The sequence below is a fragment of the Uloborus diversus genome, chromosome 2, assembly GCF_026930045.1.
Source record: "Uloborus diversus isolate 005 chromosome 2, Udiv.v.3.1, whole genome shotgun sequence".
Classification (NCBI taxonomy): Eukaryota; Metazoa; Arthropoda; class Arachnida; order Araneae; family Uloboridae; genus Uloborus; species Uloborus diversus.
Window position 1 is genome coordinate 217493947 of NC_072732.1, and position 20295 is coordinate 217514241.

The 20295-nt window shown below is 35.6% G+C and overlaps 1 protein-coding gene across 1 annotated transcript; it reads right to left on the reverse strand.

Moving 5' to 3' along the window:
- Positions 1 to 935: 935 nt before the first annotated feature.
- On the reverse strand, positions 936 to 18988 carry LOC129217687 (UPF0389 protein CG9231-like). The gene is made up of 3 exons (XM_054852020.1): positions 18793 to 18988; positions 10818 to 10902; positions 936 to 1215 (listed from the first exon to the last, which is right to left on the reverse strand). The coding sequence occupies exons 1-3, from the start codon at positions 18923 to 18925 to the stop codon at positions 1035 to 1037; spliced, it is 399 nt and encodes a 132-aa protein (XP_054707995.1). The 5' UTR covers positions 18926 to 18988; the 3' UTR covers positions 936 to 1034.
- Positions 18989 to 20295: the final 1307 nt, after the last annotated feature.

Consider the following 20295-nt stretch of genomic DNA (forward strand, 5'->3'; position numbering starts at 1 on the left):
TCGATGCGAAACTGCGCCATTAATTTAATCTTGCCGAAGGCATTCAAAGCTAGGCAAATGCCCGCGGGTGCTGACGATTTTCTGTATCTGGAAAATCCACAGACTGGCTACAGCGGGTCAGATCCCAGGTCCGTGAAGTAGAAGGCTAGCCGACGACACATATATGTATCTCATAGCATTTAATTTAGTATAACTGATTTTTTTTTTTTAATTCTTTTTGAGCAATCACGATTGCTTATTGCTGTCATTTGACTGTTTTTGGCGTCCTATCATTTTATTTTCCCACCGCCACCCTCCGCACCATCACCGTCGGCCGGCTCCTCACGATGCTGCTCCTATAGCGAGAGCCGTCTCCAGTTTGCATCCATACATACGCACACATACACCTACATACACATATACATACACACATACACTCACAACTACCCACACATTCATGCCAGCACATACACACATGCCTACACGCACATACACATACCCCCCACACACAAACACACACGCCTACATACACACACTCGTGATTGCGAAAAACATAATTTGAATTCAAAATGTCAAAATTCAAATTAATTTTTCTTTTTTTTAAATATTTTATTCTATTGGATGTTTGGTACTAAAATCAGCTCAATCTACGAGTTTTCAAAAGTTACTCCATTTCATATTTTCGATACTTTTTGTTACATGCTACTACACTACAAAACAATCTCCACAACATCCAATTCACAACAGTTCAATCTGGTCGAAAATAAGTCTCTGAAAAACAGTTCAATCCATCATCTGTCTCTCCTGTGAAATTTAAAAAGTGGGAATTGCGATCATTGGTACGATTCGCCTCATATTTGGCTTGTGTTGTTTTTTTTTTAATTTAATTTTTCCCTTCGATTTTTTTTAACCTTCAGTTTCTCTCATACTTTTCTTTCAAAAACCCACAACTTGAATCACAACAAAGATATTTATTAACAGCTTTCATCAACAACTATACAGTAGGTATACACAACGAGTAGTAGGTAAGTGCGGAGGGCCAACGCGCCAAGCGTTCACTTCTTGGCGTTTTGTTCCTCGTGCCACTGCCTGTTCATCTTGACCAGCGACTCTCCCCGCTTGGCGGCCTGCTTCCCCGAGTAGATCATGCCAACGCTGACCAACCCCGTCAGGATGGTGAGGAAGATGCCAATCCGGATGCGGGCACTGTTGCGGACACGCTCCATCATGGCAAACCTGGGAAAAGACAACTCGTCTAAGTCACTTCACGAATAAGAAGAATTTGGTTTAGGAAATACAATATTTTTATTATAAATAAATCAAGATCTACATTTTTGCGCGAAACAGAATTTTGTGATACAGTAGACCAGCGGTCGGCAACTGAACTTGACTGAAGGTCGAATTTCTAACGCCTTGGTTTCCTAGGAGCGAGCACGCCGATCATCGGCGTCGCTCCTCGCCGAGGCGAAAACTTGATTCTTCTGTGCATGCGCGCCCGAGCTAAATCGACGTCGTGAATGGCCACGCCAGAATCCACTTGACTTTGATTTCAGCGTCACGGCGAGGAGCGACGTCGAACATCGGCGATTTCGCTTCTAGGAAACCAGGGCTTAAGTTTGGTGAACACAAAGATGATCAAGGGGGGGGGGATGTATACACCATAGATTTAAATGGCTGTGTTGCGCACAGTTAAGACTGTGCTGCCTACAAATTGTAGGCTAACCTCTTATTAAAAAATACTTCGATATTTATTAAATAGTTGTTTTAAACTGTTAAAATAATGTTATGGGAACACTATTAACTCTGATCAAAATATTTTCAGACAACTATGTTGCTTGTTTTAAAATTGATAAAAATTCCTGTGAGAATAAGAAGTTTATAAAATTTTGAAATAACTATCGGTTTCGGCATTAAACCCAGGGCTGCGGAGTCGGATGAAAAATAGGAATTGCAGATCCTTTGAACTGCTGATTAAACTTAATTTTGTTCCATAAAATAATGCTTATTAATGATACTCCAACAGTAACCTGAAAGCAAAATCCAAATTATGGCCACGATCGACTGAAAATGGACTCGAGATCGACCGGTTAATCGCGATCGACGGGTTGCCGACCGCTGCAATAGACCATCTATTTTGAACACTCATGGGACCAAACAAAAGTGTTCAAATTAGAGGGGTGTTCATTACAGAGGGATACTGGTTAATCTCCTATATAATTAAAAATTGAGCGTATCTATGTATGTCCAAGCTTCTTTTCCCGAACGACAGTGAACTGACCATCGAACCAGGTATCGATGGATTAGTAATCTTCCCGTCTTCATGTTTGGCTATTTAACACATAGACTAATAATAAGAATAGACCGAGCTTTCCCAAACTTGCTGATGAAAAAATTGGTTCATGGATACATCATGTGACTGGTGGAAGGCTTGGCGAAAACTTTGGCATCATGGTTGCTAGATGGCAACATTATCTATAGTTCGGCACTCGACATGTATTTTAAGACGTAATGTGTTTGCATTATAATTTTTTTTTCCAGGTGCAGGGATTGAATTGTTTTTTTTTAGTTATGCATTATTTTGACGTTAGTAATTAGTTTTCGGTCAGTTTTCAGTAACTTTTGTTTCATTCGGAACTGCTTCGTCAGCGTTGGAGTGAACGTACTGACGTAAACGTTTTGCGTTAACGCAAAAATGTACTAATCGGTATCTTAAATTGAAATTGTAGGTAAAAATCTTACCGTTTGCCGATTCTTTTTTGGCGCTTGCATCTTTAATTGCTTAGAACGTTATTGAAATTGACTATAGAAAACGCACAGTACTATCTAAACGAAAAACTCACTATATAACCAAAATATTTACAACTTTGAATAACAAATTTACAAATCGTACTAAATAAAAGATCATTCTTCCGTGTTCCATCAATTTTATTTATTTTATTTCTCGCGGGCGTTGATCGTTTGCTACGATCAACGCCCGCTGTTGCTAGGATATCCACCAGTCACATGGTTTGGTTTATGAGCAGCAAAAGGGTTGCCATAGCTCGGTCTATTCTTATTATTAGTCTATGATTTAACATAATCCTCCCAATTAAAAACTATTCGCAACTCCAACGAACTATAGGGGGCACTGAAGTCACTGTCTAATGGCGGACTTGAAAACTAAAACAAACGCACATGGTAACGAAGAAAATGCTAAAAGTGTTGTGATTTTTGTTCTTACGTATCATTTTTTCGCTTTATTCTTTTTAAATTAATTTTCAAAGTCTTGTGGATATTCTGGCCCACGTAGAAAGAAATGAGAATTCAAGAAGCATTACTAAACGTCAAAGATTAATGCAAACTACGTAGTTCGTAGTTCTAAGCAGCTATTTCCACGATGTTGAATTCGATATTTATTAATTCTTGATAAAACTAAATAATAATTGTGGCCTGACAAGAATAACAATTAATGCTAGAAAATTCAATATGACATTACAAATTGTTATCGAAAGAAGATGATACTTTTTTGCCTTGCTTGGCTAGCGCTTATTGTTTTCCATTTGTAGCCGAGTTATTTCTCTCGAATTCCCGAATCGGTTCATTTAAAAATTTTCTGTTTCGATTTTTCTAATTTCTGAACTACGATTTAATTGTGTGATGTTATGCAAATCATCAACAAAATTCTCACGGATATATGGTGGTAGTTTTCTTTTCAGTTGATTGATCATTATTTCCTTTCACTTATCGAATTCTGTAATCTTACTACCATTTTATTCCACTCATGATAAAAATTAAAAATGGTTTAACTAAAAACGCGAAATCTCGCCAAGGCTACTTTACTCGCACAATACCAAAACTATAACCCTAAACAAATTTGGCGAAACCTTTCAGCTGAGAATAAAAGGAATAAAGTAAATTCTTTCTCGGTTATTCATTTTGTTCTACGATAATATATTGAAGAAAATATTTTGCATACTGTCCATTCCAACTAAATGCTGCTGTAAAATATGGTAAGTTTAATTAATTTAAGATTAAAAAACTCCCATATTCTTACAAATTCATACAAAACAATAAAATTTTTTACCTTGTATAACGTTATCCAAGTTTGTTAATCCAGAATTTTCGCTTTCACCTATTATTAAGGAAATAATGAAAACTAACATTATTTTGAGGAGCTCGAGAATACTACTAAGGGACGAATTAATTTCTGTAGCTGAAAGCAAACTAAGACACATCGATTGCGTTAATAAATACTCAGAACAAACTGCCTGTGTTTACGTCAACAGACACACATGGAACGCAACGTGGCAAAGTTTTAGTTTCATTTGCAGTTTTGTAAATCACCGCAAGGTAGCGTATTCGAGCGCTGGAGTTCCGAATTAATTATGAAGCTTGGATTTCGACATAAAATCCCTATTTTTCGAAGGCTTTCCTCTATTCAAATTATTATTCAGTGCTTCATCTCAACTTTCCACAACAACGCTTTTATTAAAATGTATAGCGGTGAAGAAAATCATTGAGATGAAAGATCTGTTGCCATTTTTTTTTCTCGAATATGAACAGGTAAAATTCTTGTTTTTGTTTTGAGGCTTTTCCTGTAATCACAGGGGATTCGAAATGTTTACTTTTGGAGGTTTTTCCGCAATCTGCCGCAAAATTTCACTGACTTTTTTTCCCCCCAAGCCTGAGTGTTGAACTTGCGTCACTTGACATAACTTTTATTTTCGAGGTGGACCGTGCAAAGCCGGGCGACGCAGCTAGTGCATATGTATTTTCCGGGACAATGAAAACGTGTTTAGAATATTGGGGTGTTCACATTACAGAGCGTTCAGATAGGGTGCACTGCAGTTATACGAAATCGCTAATATTTCAAGGGTATGGTGCTGCTAAAATTTGAAGCATTAGCAATTTTGTACAAGCAACACGATAATATTTTCGTGCGAAAATGTCAAGTTTTGGGTGAACAAGCGTCATGAGCGAAAAGTTAAGATTTACTTATAATCCAAAGAAATCTGCAAAAATTGAGCAGAACAACTGCAAAATTACAGCTTTAAAATAAAGATATCTGCAGAAATCTTGCAGAATTTCGGCAGGAAAATTTTCTTTAATGGTTGAGGAACTTGATGTACAAGTGCCAATTATTTTTATAGGCTGTTGATATGTCCAGTAAATGCCCAAAACAATCGATTGCATTTGGTTCGATCAAATTCTATCCACGAATAGCACAGCCCAGAAATTTCCTTCACTCCACCCAGATGGTAACTTTTCGCTGTGCTACTGGTAGATAGAATTAAATCGAACCGAACATGATCGACTATTTTAAAGATGTTCCTAATCAAAAGTAGAGTGAGTCAACGTTCTAATACTGAAAGTTCTTGAGAGAAAGTTCTTGTTTATCTCTTTCTGTTGCCCTGGAAACAGAGCTGCTTGATAGGGGGTTTTTTTTTCGAATAAATTAATATTTTTAAACCAACAGTGGCCAAATTGAAACCAGATTTTTAAAAAAAACGCCAAATTTGGGACAAAACTTGGCTACCAAAAGACTGGCGGTATATTGCCAAGTGTCCGCCAAATTATTAGGGCTCGACCGATGGCATTTTTTGGCCGATGGGCCGATGCCGATTGTTGGCCGATTGTTCAAAGATGGCCGATGGCCGATTGCCGATGGCCGATGCCGTTGGCCGATGGCAAAAAAAAATCAAACAGAAATAAATTGATAAGATTGTCAGGGATTTAAAGGATCATTGATTCATTTCACTTTACTTCCTTTCTACGAACAAAGAATTGTAATCACAAAATGAAAATCAGATTTCGACCTAAATTTCTATTTTACTATCACCAATTTATACTTCACAAGTTTTTTCGGCACAACTGTACATACATATGTACCTAAGAATATATAGATAACCAAATATCCATTTTGAACGCCTCCTCAGTTAATTATCGCAAATTCTCTTGTGATGTCTTCATGCGCGTAAACTTGCGTCACTCAAAAACGTTATGAAATAGTAAATTGAAAACTCATACGTACGTAGTATGATCTAAAAGTTCAAGGTCAAGTTGTATAAAACCTTGCCCTGAATTGTTCACATTACCGAAACATATATCTATCTACAAAATAGTCACCTTGAACGATTATGCACTTCTGCCAACGTTCGTATAGCTTTTAGAAGCACTCCTGGAAGACATTTTTCGCAAATTCCTGTAAAGCCTCTTGCGCTGCTGCTTTAACTTCATCGTGGGGAAGAAGGCGACTTTCATGTTGAGGATTCACAGTTCGATTGGTCAATACTCTGATATGACAAACAAATAACATAACGTTTCGTCGGACTTAGCTCCGTGTGACTTTTACCTGTTCCCAGCAAAAAAACATTTGCATAGACGCCACTTTTTTTCCGTCAGGAGAAGATGAAGCTGCATCATAGATGGTAGCGAAAAATGGCTTTCAGGAGTGTTTCCAAAAGTTATATTATGAACACTGGCAGAAGTACATAGTCCCTCAAGGCGACCTTTTGAAGGTAGATGTGCTTCGGTACTGTGAACTATTCTGGGTAAGATTTTATACAGCATGTCCCCGAACTTTTGCATCGTACTACGTACAATCTGTATAAGGTGTAGTTATGCTTCTCCTTTTTTGACTGCTGTATGATGAAAGAGAAAGAACAATAGCCAAAAAAAGAAGGAAGAAAAACAAAGAGATTGTTTAATAACCAATTGATTTGTTTTTTTTTTTTTTTTTTTTAAATTGAGCATATAACTAAGATTTCAGTAATGTTGTAATAATGTATGGATTTAGATACACTAAACATAGTTAAAAAAAATTAAATTACGTTGTTTAATCATTCAAAAAAAAAAAAAAAAAAAATAAGAATAGAACTATGAAACCGTCAACAAATTACGCAATTAAAGTGGAAAGATTGCACGTAGACATTTTTTAGTCATCAAATTAAACAAAAAAGGTAACAGATAAATTACAATATTAAATCAAAATAGGAATATTTTTATACTGATTTAAAATTTATGAATAGAAAAGTTTGCATTTTTCATAAAAACTATAAGAGTGACATAAATTTTGCTGAAAAAAAAAATAGCCATGAAAATAGCAAGGTTCTTAAAACGCAGGTACAATAAACAAACTCAATATTTACACCTAGTTAATAACTGAATACATAATAATACTTGATCTGATGTTTGCACACATAGTATTGAACAATTTGATTGTTTAATCTTTTATGAAGCTTTACAAACAAGTTCAAATTAAATTTTTCAATTTAACAATAATTTTCTGAAATTTGAAAAATTGCATAAATGAAAATCCCTGAAACTTTTCTATAAAAAACGAAAATAACTTATTCATTGATTTTATATAAATACATAAAAATAGTTACTTACAACAGAAAAAAAATCAATCGCTATTAATGATGCAAAAAAGATGGCAATTTACGAAACATAGGTGAAACAAGTATGAGAGATACGCAAAATGACATTTCTTGACCAAAATAAATAATCGCTAAATCTTTAAGAAATGCTTGAAACGACGAAGTAGGGTTAGGGGGGTCACCCTCTGATTTTGGAGTAAATCACATTTCGGCCCCAACCTCTGCCTCATTTGTTTAGTACAGAACAGCTACCACCAACGCCTCGGAAGAGTTTCTGAATCTACTTCAGCACTTCCGAAAAAAAAAAAAAAAAAAAAAAAAAATCAAAAGTCCCTTTGATTTTCGAATTATGTCACCATTCAAAACGTCTTTAATCAATTTCTTACATTAATGCCCTAAATTCTTTCTAAACAATAGATAACGTTTGAAAGAAAAAAAATCTCCAATTTTATGAATGGTGTTAGTTTTAAACAACTCAAAAGTACAACTAGAGTTTAATTTCAGAAATTGAGGGAGTGGGAGGAGGGGCACGCAAGTGTTCTCAGAAATTCAAAAAATAGTCGTAAAAATAGAGTTCAAAATAATCATAAACATTGAGCAGAAAAACCTTTCAAAACTTGCACCCGTTTTTGTTTTGACGTGCAATGGTGGATTTAAAATATAGCAAATGTTGCAATTGCGCGAGAAGCCCCATAACCATAGGCAGAGCTGTGGAGTCGGAGACTCGGAGTCGGACTGATTTTGGGGTAAAGGAGTCGGAGTCGTTAGAAAACATGCCGACTCCGACTCTGGGCTTTTTTTTTCTTTCCTTTTCACTGACTCTCCTAGCATTTTTTAAAAACTGACTACCAATTGGTTCGATTACATGTATAAAAAGATACTAATGAAAAAATAAGTGCCATTATGGCAATCAGCTAGTTTGAGTGCTTACCGAACTTTCTGTAGCAGTCCCTCAGTTTGCTAGCTTTTTTTAATTAACTAATAGCAACTGTCAGCAAACGGTTTTGTTGCCTAACATTTTCAAGTAATCACTTTCAAATAAAAATAGAAATATAGTGTTTTGTTCGATCTCAGTTATAAAATAATAAAAGAAACGTAACAAATTAGTAAGTCGATTCCCGTAGCCAAGGTTGAAACGTTTAAGGGTGATCGGCAAATTCAAAGAAAGCACGAATCCAAAAGAATCGATGAAATAATCTAATGTTTTTTTCTTTATTAAGACTATTTCTATAAGCTTGGTTCTCACTAAAAAGTATGGAACAAAATAAGTGTAAAAGATTTCTTGATTACAACACTCAATAATTGCAGTTAATCTTAAAATCTTCATATTAAGGTTAATTCTAAAGGAGCCAATAAAATTTAAATTAAAAATTTAGCGAAGAAGAAATATAGGTATAGTAAAAGCTATTCGTACAAATTTGTATATCGCCGCATTTTGTGTAAAATTAGCTCGTGACGTATATGTGCTCTATTTTCGTTGAAATTTTATTGATGATATATAATTTAAAATATATTCACGAAAATTTTCAGACTTAAAACATTTATATTTTTTAAAAACTCTGAAATTAACTTTGGGTGTCATCTACCTGCTGGGTGTCACCCGGGGCAAACCATCCCCTCTCAAGAACTTGGATTTAGAAAAAAAGCTTTTTTCTTCTCAAGTTACAGCTTTCAAAAATTGAAAGCACACGATTTGATCAATATATATTTGTTAAACATTAAAGGGGGACAAATTACAGATTACAATTACAGATAATCCTTTTCAAATTTTTTACAGGGGATTTTTAAGTCATCTCATTTTTTAACTCGTAATTATTGGAAAATTTGATTTTTAAATTAAATTTCCAACGCTGTATGCGTCTTGTGTTTACAATAAAAAACAAAATGCGAAATTTTCATAAAAAGGAATTAATATTTCAATCTCTGTTTAAGGTTTTCCCCCTCCCCTAAAGGGAGAGAGGGAATTAAAAAAATACAATTTAAAAAAATTAAAAAAAATCCGGAGTCGGAGTTGGAGTCAGAGTCAGGCATTTCAAAATCCAGGAGTCGGTGTCGGACATTTTCCTTCCGACTCCGCAGCCCTAACCATAGGACCACCGAAGGAGTTACAAAAATGCGAATGATAAATGTTTTACAACTTCTGTGATCCCCAAAATGTATTTCGACGGGCCCCAAACTTGTAACTCCGCCGAAGCGATACAGAAAAGACTGCATTACATTGATTCATATTACAAATATCGAAAAATTTAAAATTGCCGTCGGTTCAACGGGAATCTAATAAAATGACACAAAAATCGGTTTCGCCATCTCATATTTGTTTCCATAGTCTCCAATTCGGCAATATATCACCAAATGATCGTCAGTCTGAGACGCTATATTAGTTTTGCATTGAAATAAGTAATTAATAGCCACAAAAAATGAGTAAACAGGCTTTTCAGAACACCCGATCGAAAAAAAAGGGAAGTGCACAACTGGAACGTCCGCAGACCCCACATACGAAACTTTAACCTTCTACAGATTATCATTTTTGAGTTATGACTTATGACAGATATATACGTACATCCTGCTGCAAGAAACAACGCAATAATTAACTTGTTAGGTACCTGAATATAGTATTAAAAACTCTTCTAGGGATGACTAAAAATAGAAATTCATAATGAAATTTAAGTAAATAATTTTATATGAAAACAACAACTCCATTTACTTTGTAATAAAAAGTAAAACAGCAAAGATCCTTTTTTTTCTTCAAAAACATCGGCCAATTCCATCGGCTTTTCGATGTTTTTTACGGCCGATGGGCCGATGTTTCAAGCAAGTTAGCATCGGCCGCCGATGCCGATGGCTAAATTGTTGAACCATCGGCGCCGATGCATCGGCCAGGCCGATGCATCGGTCGAGTCCTACAAATTATATCATCACTTGAGTTTACATCAAATTAACAATGATTTCCCCCCAAAAAGGGGCAAAAGACCCCTTTAGAAACACCGGAATGGGGGGCCACCGGAAAAGGGGAGGTGCACAACTAGACCCCACTAGGAGTCTACGTACTACATTTCAACTTTTTAGGACATACCGTTCTTGAGTTATGCGACATTACATACGCACATCCACAAATACGCACATACATCCGTACATATGGACGTCACGAGAAAAGTCGTTGTAATTAACTCGGGGAATATCAAAATGGATACTTCGGGTTTTTATACGTTCTTAGGCACTTATCCGCGGGTGGTCGGGTTGAAAAAAAAAAACTCAACATTAATTCGGGGGTGAGCAAAATTGAATTTAAGGCCGAATTTTTAGTGAAATGTTTTTCGCGAATACAATACTTCCTTTTTTGTAAAAGGAAGTAAAAAAGGAGCAATTGCAGACAATATAACTGATAATTAATATAACAGCTTCTTATTTGCTAGGAAAATGTATTTAATTATGAGTTAGTATACACTAATTCTAAGATAGAAGCAAAAACTCGAAACTTACGTCACATGGTTCGGGACTTCTTTCACTGATGGATACTTTTTCATCCACACAAGCAGATATTTTTCGAGAGTGTTAGGTGCATGCGCTGGAAAAGTAAACAAGAGGTATCTTACTCGAAACCTTTGCAGAAATATTTCAAAGTACAGTGAGTAATTTTACTACTTCAGATGGCTCTGAAAGAAAGGAGTCAATCGTAGACACATTGAAATTAGTTCAAAATCAAACTCCGATAACTGAAAAGGATGAGGAAGTTTGAGCTTCGTCTTAAAACTTTCAGGGGGCCCCAAAATGGCAGAAAATCGTAACTGAATTTTATATGAGTATATTTTTCCTTTTAATTGTATTTAAAAAAAAACGCGTCCACAAGAACTGGTTCAATAAAAAACTTTGTTAGTGTTTTAAAGAATAATTACAAATGAAAAAAAAAATAATCGTAAAATGTACCCCCACAAGTTTTTTTTTTTCAAATGTGGGATCTGACCCAACTTTGTTAAGATGTACTTTTATAACATATAATTGATTCTGTGAAGGGATGAATCCGATTCAACAGTTAACCGTAGAATTGCAGTACAACCATAATGTAATGTATAAAATTTCTAGTATTGGTGGAGGCAGGGGAAAAACAATTTTGATCAGAATTCGACTGTGCCACTTTTAGAAGTAACACTTGTAGCATTCAGGGTCGTCCGAAGAGTGACGGTGCCCGGAACGAAAGTTTCCTGGCGCCCCCCCCCCCCCGGTCCTATACACACAGAAAAATCAAATTAGTTATAACATCAATGCATCATACACATGAACGCGTTCTTACATTTTGTACATATTCAGGGGTGCCCACCTGGGGGGGGCATGGCGCAGACTGCGTCATTGAAATTTTTTGGATGGAGAGGTATTCTGAAGAGTATTTTTTTTTTTCATTTTTAGGGGGGGGAGGGCTTTTGCTCTTTGAGGGAAGGGTCTTCGCGATATTTAGGGGTGTGGGCCCTTGATCTTAAGAGGGGGGGGACAACCATGACATATTAATGACGAACAGCACAATCAGAGAGCTATGCATAATACGAATTAAAACACAAGCAATGAATCTGTTTCTAATATTTGTGTAACATTCATACCCCAAAAACTTTTCGAAAAATGGAAATGTTAAAAATCCAAATATTTATCTAGTAAAATGTTAACCCACAAGATAAAAAACAAACAATTAAAACTGAATTAGTTACTCATATTCATAAAACAAAGAACACAAATAAATAATTTGCTGATTATAAATAGAAAATGTATTTATCGAAGTAAATTACATAAAAATTAAATTTTGATCTGGACTGAGCCAATGATTCTTTTCAAAAGGTTTTTGGTTTTACTTGTACCAGCTTAATACCAGCTTTCATATACTATGTTAAAAAGAAAGATGACATTCATTTGATCAAATATTTGTAAGTTTCAAGAGAAAACCCCCAAATACTCAACAACATCGAAAATCGCTCAGAACTGCGTTTTTGGAGCTTAAATTTCGACTAACGTCCGCAAACAATGGCCTATAATCGCGTTTTGAAGGCTTCAACTTCTAGAAATTTCTGCGGAGACCCCTAAATCTTTTTTCCCCATAGCATCTGCAAAGAAAGTCTAAAATTGCGTTTTTAAAATTAAAAGTTTCAAAATTTTGACCGGATTCCACCCCCCCCTCCCAATTTCCTATTAGATCAAAAAACATTTTGTTTTTTGTTCTTTCAATGTACCCCCCCCCCCCCCTAAAACTTTTTTCTAGTTATGTCACTGCACGCAATATTCTCAGAAATTGCCTCTGCTTCAATGATACAACGGAAACGAATGTTTTGGAGACAGAGAGAGAGAGGGATATTTTCGTGCCCTAGGGAAAAAGAGAATCATTGCAATGATTCTCTATTTTGTGTCTATGACTGTATATCTACGATACACGAAATGAGGGGCGCCTTACGGCGCCCCCTCATTTTGTGGTGCCCAGGGCGATAGCCCCCCCCCTCCCCCCTCGGACGGCTTTGATAACATTAGCAGAATTCAGCAAAAAAAAATATTATCACCAAACAAAAAGTGGGAGCCCCGGAAATGAGACCAGGGGTCGATCCAAGTGTTATGTAGGTCAGCATTTTGTGTATGTGTGGGGGGGGGAAGCAAACTTTTTTTGTGGAAAAAAAACTAAAAATCATATTTTGGATATTTTTTATATATTTATTTTGTGTGAAAAAAAAATCGTATAGAACAGCATGCTTAGCTATCCTTTGGCCCTCTGGGAATGATTTGGAAGCTGGAGGATTTTTTTTTTCTGGTGTTTTGATTTCAGACGAACTGATTAAACTTAAAAGTAATGACAATCTTACAAATAAAATTTTGTGAAAGGTCTAATTTTAAAAAATGAAATTTTGTGATGTATCCGCTTTTACGATATAGAATTTTGTGAAGGGGTCGCAAAGCGGACCCAATATGTGTCGGAATCAACCATTGGGACTGAGTTTCCCCTTTCTTCAGAGGCTAATCGGGCTCTGTTCACAACGCCAGAGACTTTTATCAAAACATTTTATGAAACATAGCAACTGTATTTTTTCAACTTTCCCCTAATCAAGAACATTTGAAGGTGCTGCTCAGGATTTAATGGAAACTGCAAACAATAACGTCTCGCTTAGCTTACTTATGATTACATTAATTTATTGACATAGATTACATTGTTACAAATTCTGTAAATAGTAATTATTTTTATGATTAATTTGTAGTAATCTGGCAAAATTGGGCGTTTATTCCATTAACTTTCATCTAAAATTGTCTTAGTAACGTAACCTGTAAATAGTTTCTCGTTATGAATATACAACCCCCTTACATTCGAATGAAGTATATGGTCCCTCCATTTGTGAACGATAAGATTTGCGAATAAAGTAAAAAGAAAATATGAAAAAAATGGCAGAACAAGGTAGGATTTTCTGGATATTTCTTTGGCGGGTATAAATGCCGTGTGGCATTTGAGCGAGAGTTAGATTTTGCTTGTGAACCGTATCAGCTGTGCGCTAGAGAGCATTGTATTAGCTCTGTTTCGGGAAGCCTTTGAGCTGTGTTTTTGCGTATTTAGATGTAAATACGTGTGTCATCGTTGAGTATACGGTGTTAATTGATATTTGCTTAATTGCTGCTGATTGATTTAGCAGTTGTAACTACGCTTCTTGTACATTAACTGTAAATAAATCTCATGTGCTTTTCTCAAGAACTGTTTCGTCATTCAAAGAAAGTTTGAAGTTGCTACGAACGCTTAACAGTATGAAAGAATTTACAGCACATAAGAAGGGAAAGTACGTCTGGAGCGAAGTGGGAGTCGAACCTTCTGCCTCAAGCATCTGAAGCCAACACTGAACACTTCGCCACTGAGGCCTCCTCTGAATTAATGTTGACCCTAGAGTATTGCCAAACATCAAATCAAAAAACGTTACCTCCCTCTTGGTTATTGCTGTAGGTAGAGAACTGCTTGAGTTGAACAATGTAATGAGTACCTACACACTTTACACCCATCAAACTGGAAAAAACACAGCTGTGGTCTGCGGTTTTACTGGCTTGGTAGGGCCTTGAAGACAGTTCAGTGCCTTTGATCCAACCTAGGAATCGAACTCTGTGACGATTTAATCATGCCTCAAGGGTCGTGTAAAATCTTAAGAGATGCTCAAATAACAAGCTTTCTTTTCATTTGTTTGGTATTAATGGGCAAAAGCCGCTTACATGTGCAATTAGCGACATGCATACAATGTGTTGGTACAACCAACAGCTAACAATCAACTGACCATATAATGCAATGCGCTCTTGCAGAGGCACATTTCTTCCCATGATGCAACACTGCAACAGTTCAATGACGCAACTTGGGATCTTCCCGTGATGCAACAGGTCGCCAAATGCGAGAGGCCGCTTCGATCATAGGGGCACCCAAGTTGATTCAGAGTGCACATCATAAATGTTTCTGTGATACACTAAGGGCACCCCGAAATTTCATCGTGACTGGCCCCTGAACCTGTGAATCCGCTATTGGTCAAAATTCTGCATTCAGTGTCCCCCCCCCTCCCAACAAAGTAATTGATTTGGAATGGGTAATGGGAACTTCCACACCAGTCTGTTGAAATGATGCATAAAAGATGCTTTGCGCTATATGGGGGCTTCAATTAGATGGTAAATCAAAAATTTGATACATTTTACAAATCTGAATTTAATTAGATGATTTGATTTCCCTCAATTTAATGAAATCCTTACTGACGTTTAATAGTTCCTAGACAATCCTTAAGTCTGGGTCTGCATAAATATATATATTAATTCCAAATCTGCAAAACCAGGTTAGCAAAAAAGTCCAAAATGATGTACTGAAGAGAGAGAGAGAATAAATGCTTACAGCCAAAAACTCAGATTTTTTTTTAAACAGGTGTGCAGAAAATAAATGTGCTCTCAAGTGAACTGATTTCTCAGTTTTAGATTAGAGGAATTAAATGCTCAAAAAACATCCCATAGAAACAATAATTTGTACAGAAAAGTATTGGCTGTCTTTGGAATACATTTGGTATTTTTGCTAATTAATTGATTTGAAGTAGGAAATAGTAGAGCTAATCTGGAGGCATGGCAGTACCTCTGTCAAGTCGAGCAAAAGCAAGTCAAGTGGAGTCAAACCAAGGCACAGCCGTACCATTCTTTTCTCGAAGCAACTCAATTTTTGACTCCCCCCCCCTTACTCGTAACTTTGTTGTGAGTAAAGTAAAAAGCCTGGTTTTTTTAGTGATTAAAAGCCGATAATGAATTACATTTGCAAATTTTATTCTGTTTATAACAACAGTTTATGAATTGTTGGCAGTATGAATTGTTGATTTTTGTCACTGACAAATGATGGGAAACAAAACTCATAATATAAAAAAACTCATCATTATATATTCTGAGATACTTCTACCATATATACAAACTTGATATTTTTAATTCAGTTAGCATGTAGCATGTTATGAGGAAAAATTGAAACATTGCAAAATTTCAGTCACGGGGTGATGTTTTAGAGCTGCTTTCCAATATTGCTAGTTAGTTAATCAACAGACGGCACTCTTTTTCAACCAAAAGTTTTGGCATTGTTACATTTATAATAATCATAACTGGAGTTCTTGGCAATTTTTCTTATCAGCCACAATTTTCTGGAAGCCAAAGATTAAGTTAGAGCTCAAGTATCTCAGCCTACGTTTTCTTCGGGGCTGTGGAGTTGGAGTAGGAGTAGGAATTGTGGAGTCGAACTAACTTAGGGGTAAAAGAGTCAGAGTTGGTAATCAAACAGTTTGAAATTTCAAGGTCGGAGTCAGTCATTTTCCCTTCAAGTCTACATTCTTGCCAGTGCTATTGAATTAGAGTCAGACTGATTTTGGTGTGAAAGACTAAAATTTCAGGAGCCGAAGCTAGTACCTGTGCCTCTAATTTCACAGCCCTTGTTTTATTGACAGATTAAAAGGATTGTCGTCCAAAATTTAGTGATCATGCCAAAGTCCCAATTAATCAAATATCTCTTTATTTGCATCATTTCTAACTAATATCCAACACATTGAGAAGCAATACTTACAAAAAGAAATGAGATCCCATCAAAAACATAAAATGTACAAAAATGCAAGTCTCGCTTACTCCGTAAAAAGTTGTGAGATCTCATATAAAACTAAGTCCGTTGTTTTATTGAGTACTAGTGGTACATGCAGGGCTTTGCCTGTCGTAGAAAATTATTAGTAAAAGATATTGAGAAGCACCTATTTAACAACAGGGACATGAACTCAGGCACTTGTCTCCTCTAGGTACTCTGCATGGCCGTTACTGAGAGGCCAGGGCCTTTATGGGCTAAACAAGTTACTTTGTGACTTTCTTTGTTTTCATTCTTGTTTTTATTGTTTGTGTTCTCATTTTGTCTTCATTGAAACCTGTCATTGGAAATTAAAAAACATCTATTTAACAACTTTCTCATGAATAATTCCCTATTAAGTTACCTTGCAACATTTATAGTGATCATATCAATGTTAGACTTCTTTATTTCTATAATAAATAAAGTGACTTGGAATCTGACTAACATAGCAACAATTAGTACTTATTTGTTTCGCTGGTTCAGGCGACTAAGTCGCTAGAAGTGATACAACCAGCGCCAAACTGAATATTCACAGTAGTAATTTTTTTCAAGTTTTTTAAATTAATAATTTTTTATGGATACAGTCGAATCTCCGTATATCGAACTTCTACACATCAAAATTTTCTATATATCGAAATCCCAGCAAATTCCCATGTTCATTACATAGAAAAAGTGTTTCTATATATCGAAAAAATCTCTATATATCAAAAAAAAAAAAAATTCCAGACATTCGTAGGTGTTTTTTCCCCACTTTAGACTGTCTCATGAAAAATGAAGGTTAGGGGAGAAAATTATGCTCACTAACGGTTGCTATGAAACTCATAATTAATCTGGGGTTGAGGGGTGTGTAGCTAGGTCGTTGTTCTGTTCTGAAGTTCTTAAATTTCCTCAAGTTTATTTCAAATCTTAGTTGTAACCATTAACACTGTCAAATCAGTTTCAAGTAATCCCTTTTATCTGTTGATTATCTTTCCTATTTTTTTCAGCTTCAGTGAAAATCATTCAAGTTAAATAGATTGATTTTTTACTTTTCTCTCGATTACATTGTCAAAACGGAAATCCTCTAATGTTGTGGATGAAGTAGAATTGCCGAAGAATGAAGATGTATGAAGGCGCAAAAATTTAATTTCTGTTAATTTTTTAATTATTAACTTTCATTTAATGCGATGCTCGTATAAATTAGAAATTGGGTTTCATGCACGAAAATTAGCTTTTATTTTAATGTTTTAAAAGATCTTTATGATAAACTAAGATCGTTTCTATGTATCGAAATTTCTACATATTGAATTTTTTTCCGGCAATTTGCTACTTCGATATATGGAGGTCCGACTCTTGAATGGTCTTGCTAATGAAGTCCACTTGACGAGATTTGTTTACATAAAATGGATAGGTATAGAATAATCTAATATTTAGAAAACTCTTTATGTAATCTAGAGTGCTAGCAGGTCTAATTTACACAACACGTAAGCAAGCACAAATAAATCAAACAAATCGCCATGATTAGGTAGAATGCTATTATGTTGTTGTAATTGCCAAGTCTGTATATTTGTTCTAAATAAAGATAACTAATATTGATATAATCACTGAAAATGTCGCAAGGTAACTTAATAGGAAACTATTCATGACAAAGTTGCTAAATATTTTCTCCTAATAATACTTAATAATACAACTGACTTGGTTTTACATGAAATCTGACAACTTTTTACGGAGAAAGCAAGGCTTGTGTTTTTGTACATTATATGTTTTTGATGGGATAAGCATTTTACACCAATTACTTTGTGTATTGGAGCTGGAGGAAGCAAACTACATTTTCTTAGTGAGCTTTAGCTTTTTACCAGTTGACAGGTAAGTTGGTATGCCTGAGTTTGAATGCCCTTCAGATGATCTTTCAATATATTTTTCCTAATAAAGATGAACGTTTTGGTACTCATCTTTAAATAAACTTTGATACAGGCTTAGGCACTTTTATATAACATATTTGCAATAAGAAGGAATCTGTGGCATATAATCTAACTAAAAATAGATATCCAATCAACAAAAATGAAACACATAACTAAACAGAGATCAAACTAAAGGAAGTGAAATTATGCATGACGAAATATCTAATATCTGTTAAACATTAATGAAATTCTAATACATCACTAAGTCAAATGTCTACCTAACATTGAAAAAAAAAAAAACATTTCATGCAAACATTAAATTTGCAATCTTGTTCCAGATAATCTACTGCATAAGTTTAAAATAATTAAAATATATGCATTGAATAAGATATGTATAATACTAGTACTTATTTGCTACAGAAATATTATTCGCCAGAAAACATCAGTGAGCATGTAAGAGAATGCCAACCTTTATCAGTTGCATATCGTTTACATCCATAAAGAACATTATTTGGCTGCAAACAAACACTTTTTTCAGCGAAAAAGTGGTTGAAAATATTCCTTCTGATTGCTGGAAATCCTTTTGATTCAAGCATTTTCATTTAATTCATGAAATTTCCCTAGCGGACGAAAAATCACAATCAGATGTAAACAAGCTAGATTTGAGTTTCTCTTCTTCTCCTCAATGGTTGCGTTCGACGAACCTCACCGGTCAACCGGTAAGTAACCAGTTACTAACCGCGGCGTTCTATGATAAACCGGTTACCGCAGCGGTTACCTAATCCTCACCAATGCCTTGAGTGTTATCTCTTTCTTTTTGTGACGTAAATCTTACCAATGTCTCTCCGGAGGCAATGCACTTTGTTCACAGTCCTCCGTAGGGATGAGTTTTGATGAACAGTCATTTTTCTCTTAGAAGTTTCTCGTTTGTAATCAGTGCAAACTCAAGAAGCATTATTTTATCTTGGTACTTCAAACTTAAGCCGAACATGGTTTACCAACCTTGAGCCAACATTTGGAAAAGGGTGTAAATGATGCTGACTTCCTCAGGTTAATTCAAACAGGCTTCTAAAGATGGGATTTTAAATCATTACATTTTATTCTGTCTCATTCATTAGGCGTTGTGCAAAATTTTTGTTCCGACTGCTCACGAAATCCAGCAGTAGTCATGGAGAAGTGAAAGTGGGACGCGTGGTGTTCAATGTGGATTGTGTTCATTCGCCATTTCGGAAATTCTTTCCTTCCTTATCTATTCTATTCTATTCAAGAGTCACAACTGACTTCAACTGTATTTATGTCGAGGACTGCATACTAAGTGCCTTGCCTCCCCTTCCTTATCTACTTGTGTTTTTTCTTTGTGCTTTTGCTTGTTTTAGCTGCACTTTTTATTCGCTTTATTTTTGTGTCCTCCAGATGAGGCTCATATTCTTTTTGAATGGGGTCTTCAAAACGCAAGAGTGAAGATAGTTCCCAACAAAACCCTAAAGATAAGTCCCTTAAAAAAATGAACTTGTTTGGGAAACAAACCTGCCCATTTATGAGAAGCTAAAGTTGTCTTTCGATAATGGAGCCAAGGAAGCAAAAATTGTACTTTCTGGTATTAATAGCCAAATTGGATTAGTAAAAACAAAAAAATTCCACGAAGCAGTTGAAAAAAATACAAAGAAAGAGGATACTGTACAGATAACGCGCAGCCAAAATCTGGTCATATGCACTAAAAGTATTGACACAACCTGCAACCTGCTCAAACTAAAGAAGTTTAATGAAGCAGAGGTCAGCTCGCGTCTCATAGAAGAACCGATAACTACCAAATACGTAATAAAAGGAGTGAGCCAAGACATAGGTTTAGACTACCTTGCAGGAAGACTAAAAGAAGAACAAATAAAGGTTTTCAGTCTAATACGTTTTACCAAACGGGACTCTACAGAACCCACCACTACAATCGTCCTAAAGGAATTGGGAAAAACGGCCA

Coding starts and splice junctions, on each gene's coding strand:
- LOC129217687 (XM_054852020.1), bottom strand. CDS start 18,925: ATGAAAATGCTTGAATCAAAAGGATTTCCAGCAATCAGAAGGAATATT. Junction 10,903..18,792: donor ACGATATGCAACTGATAAAG/GTTGGCATTCTC, acceptor TTACTTTTCCAG/CGCATGCACCTAACACTCTC. Junction 1,216..10,817: donor GAAGTCCCGAACCATGTGAC/GTAAGTTTCGAG, acceptor GTCTTTTCCCAG/GTTTGCCATGATGGAGCGTG.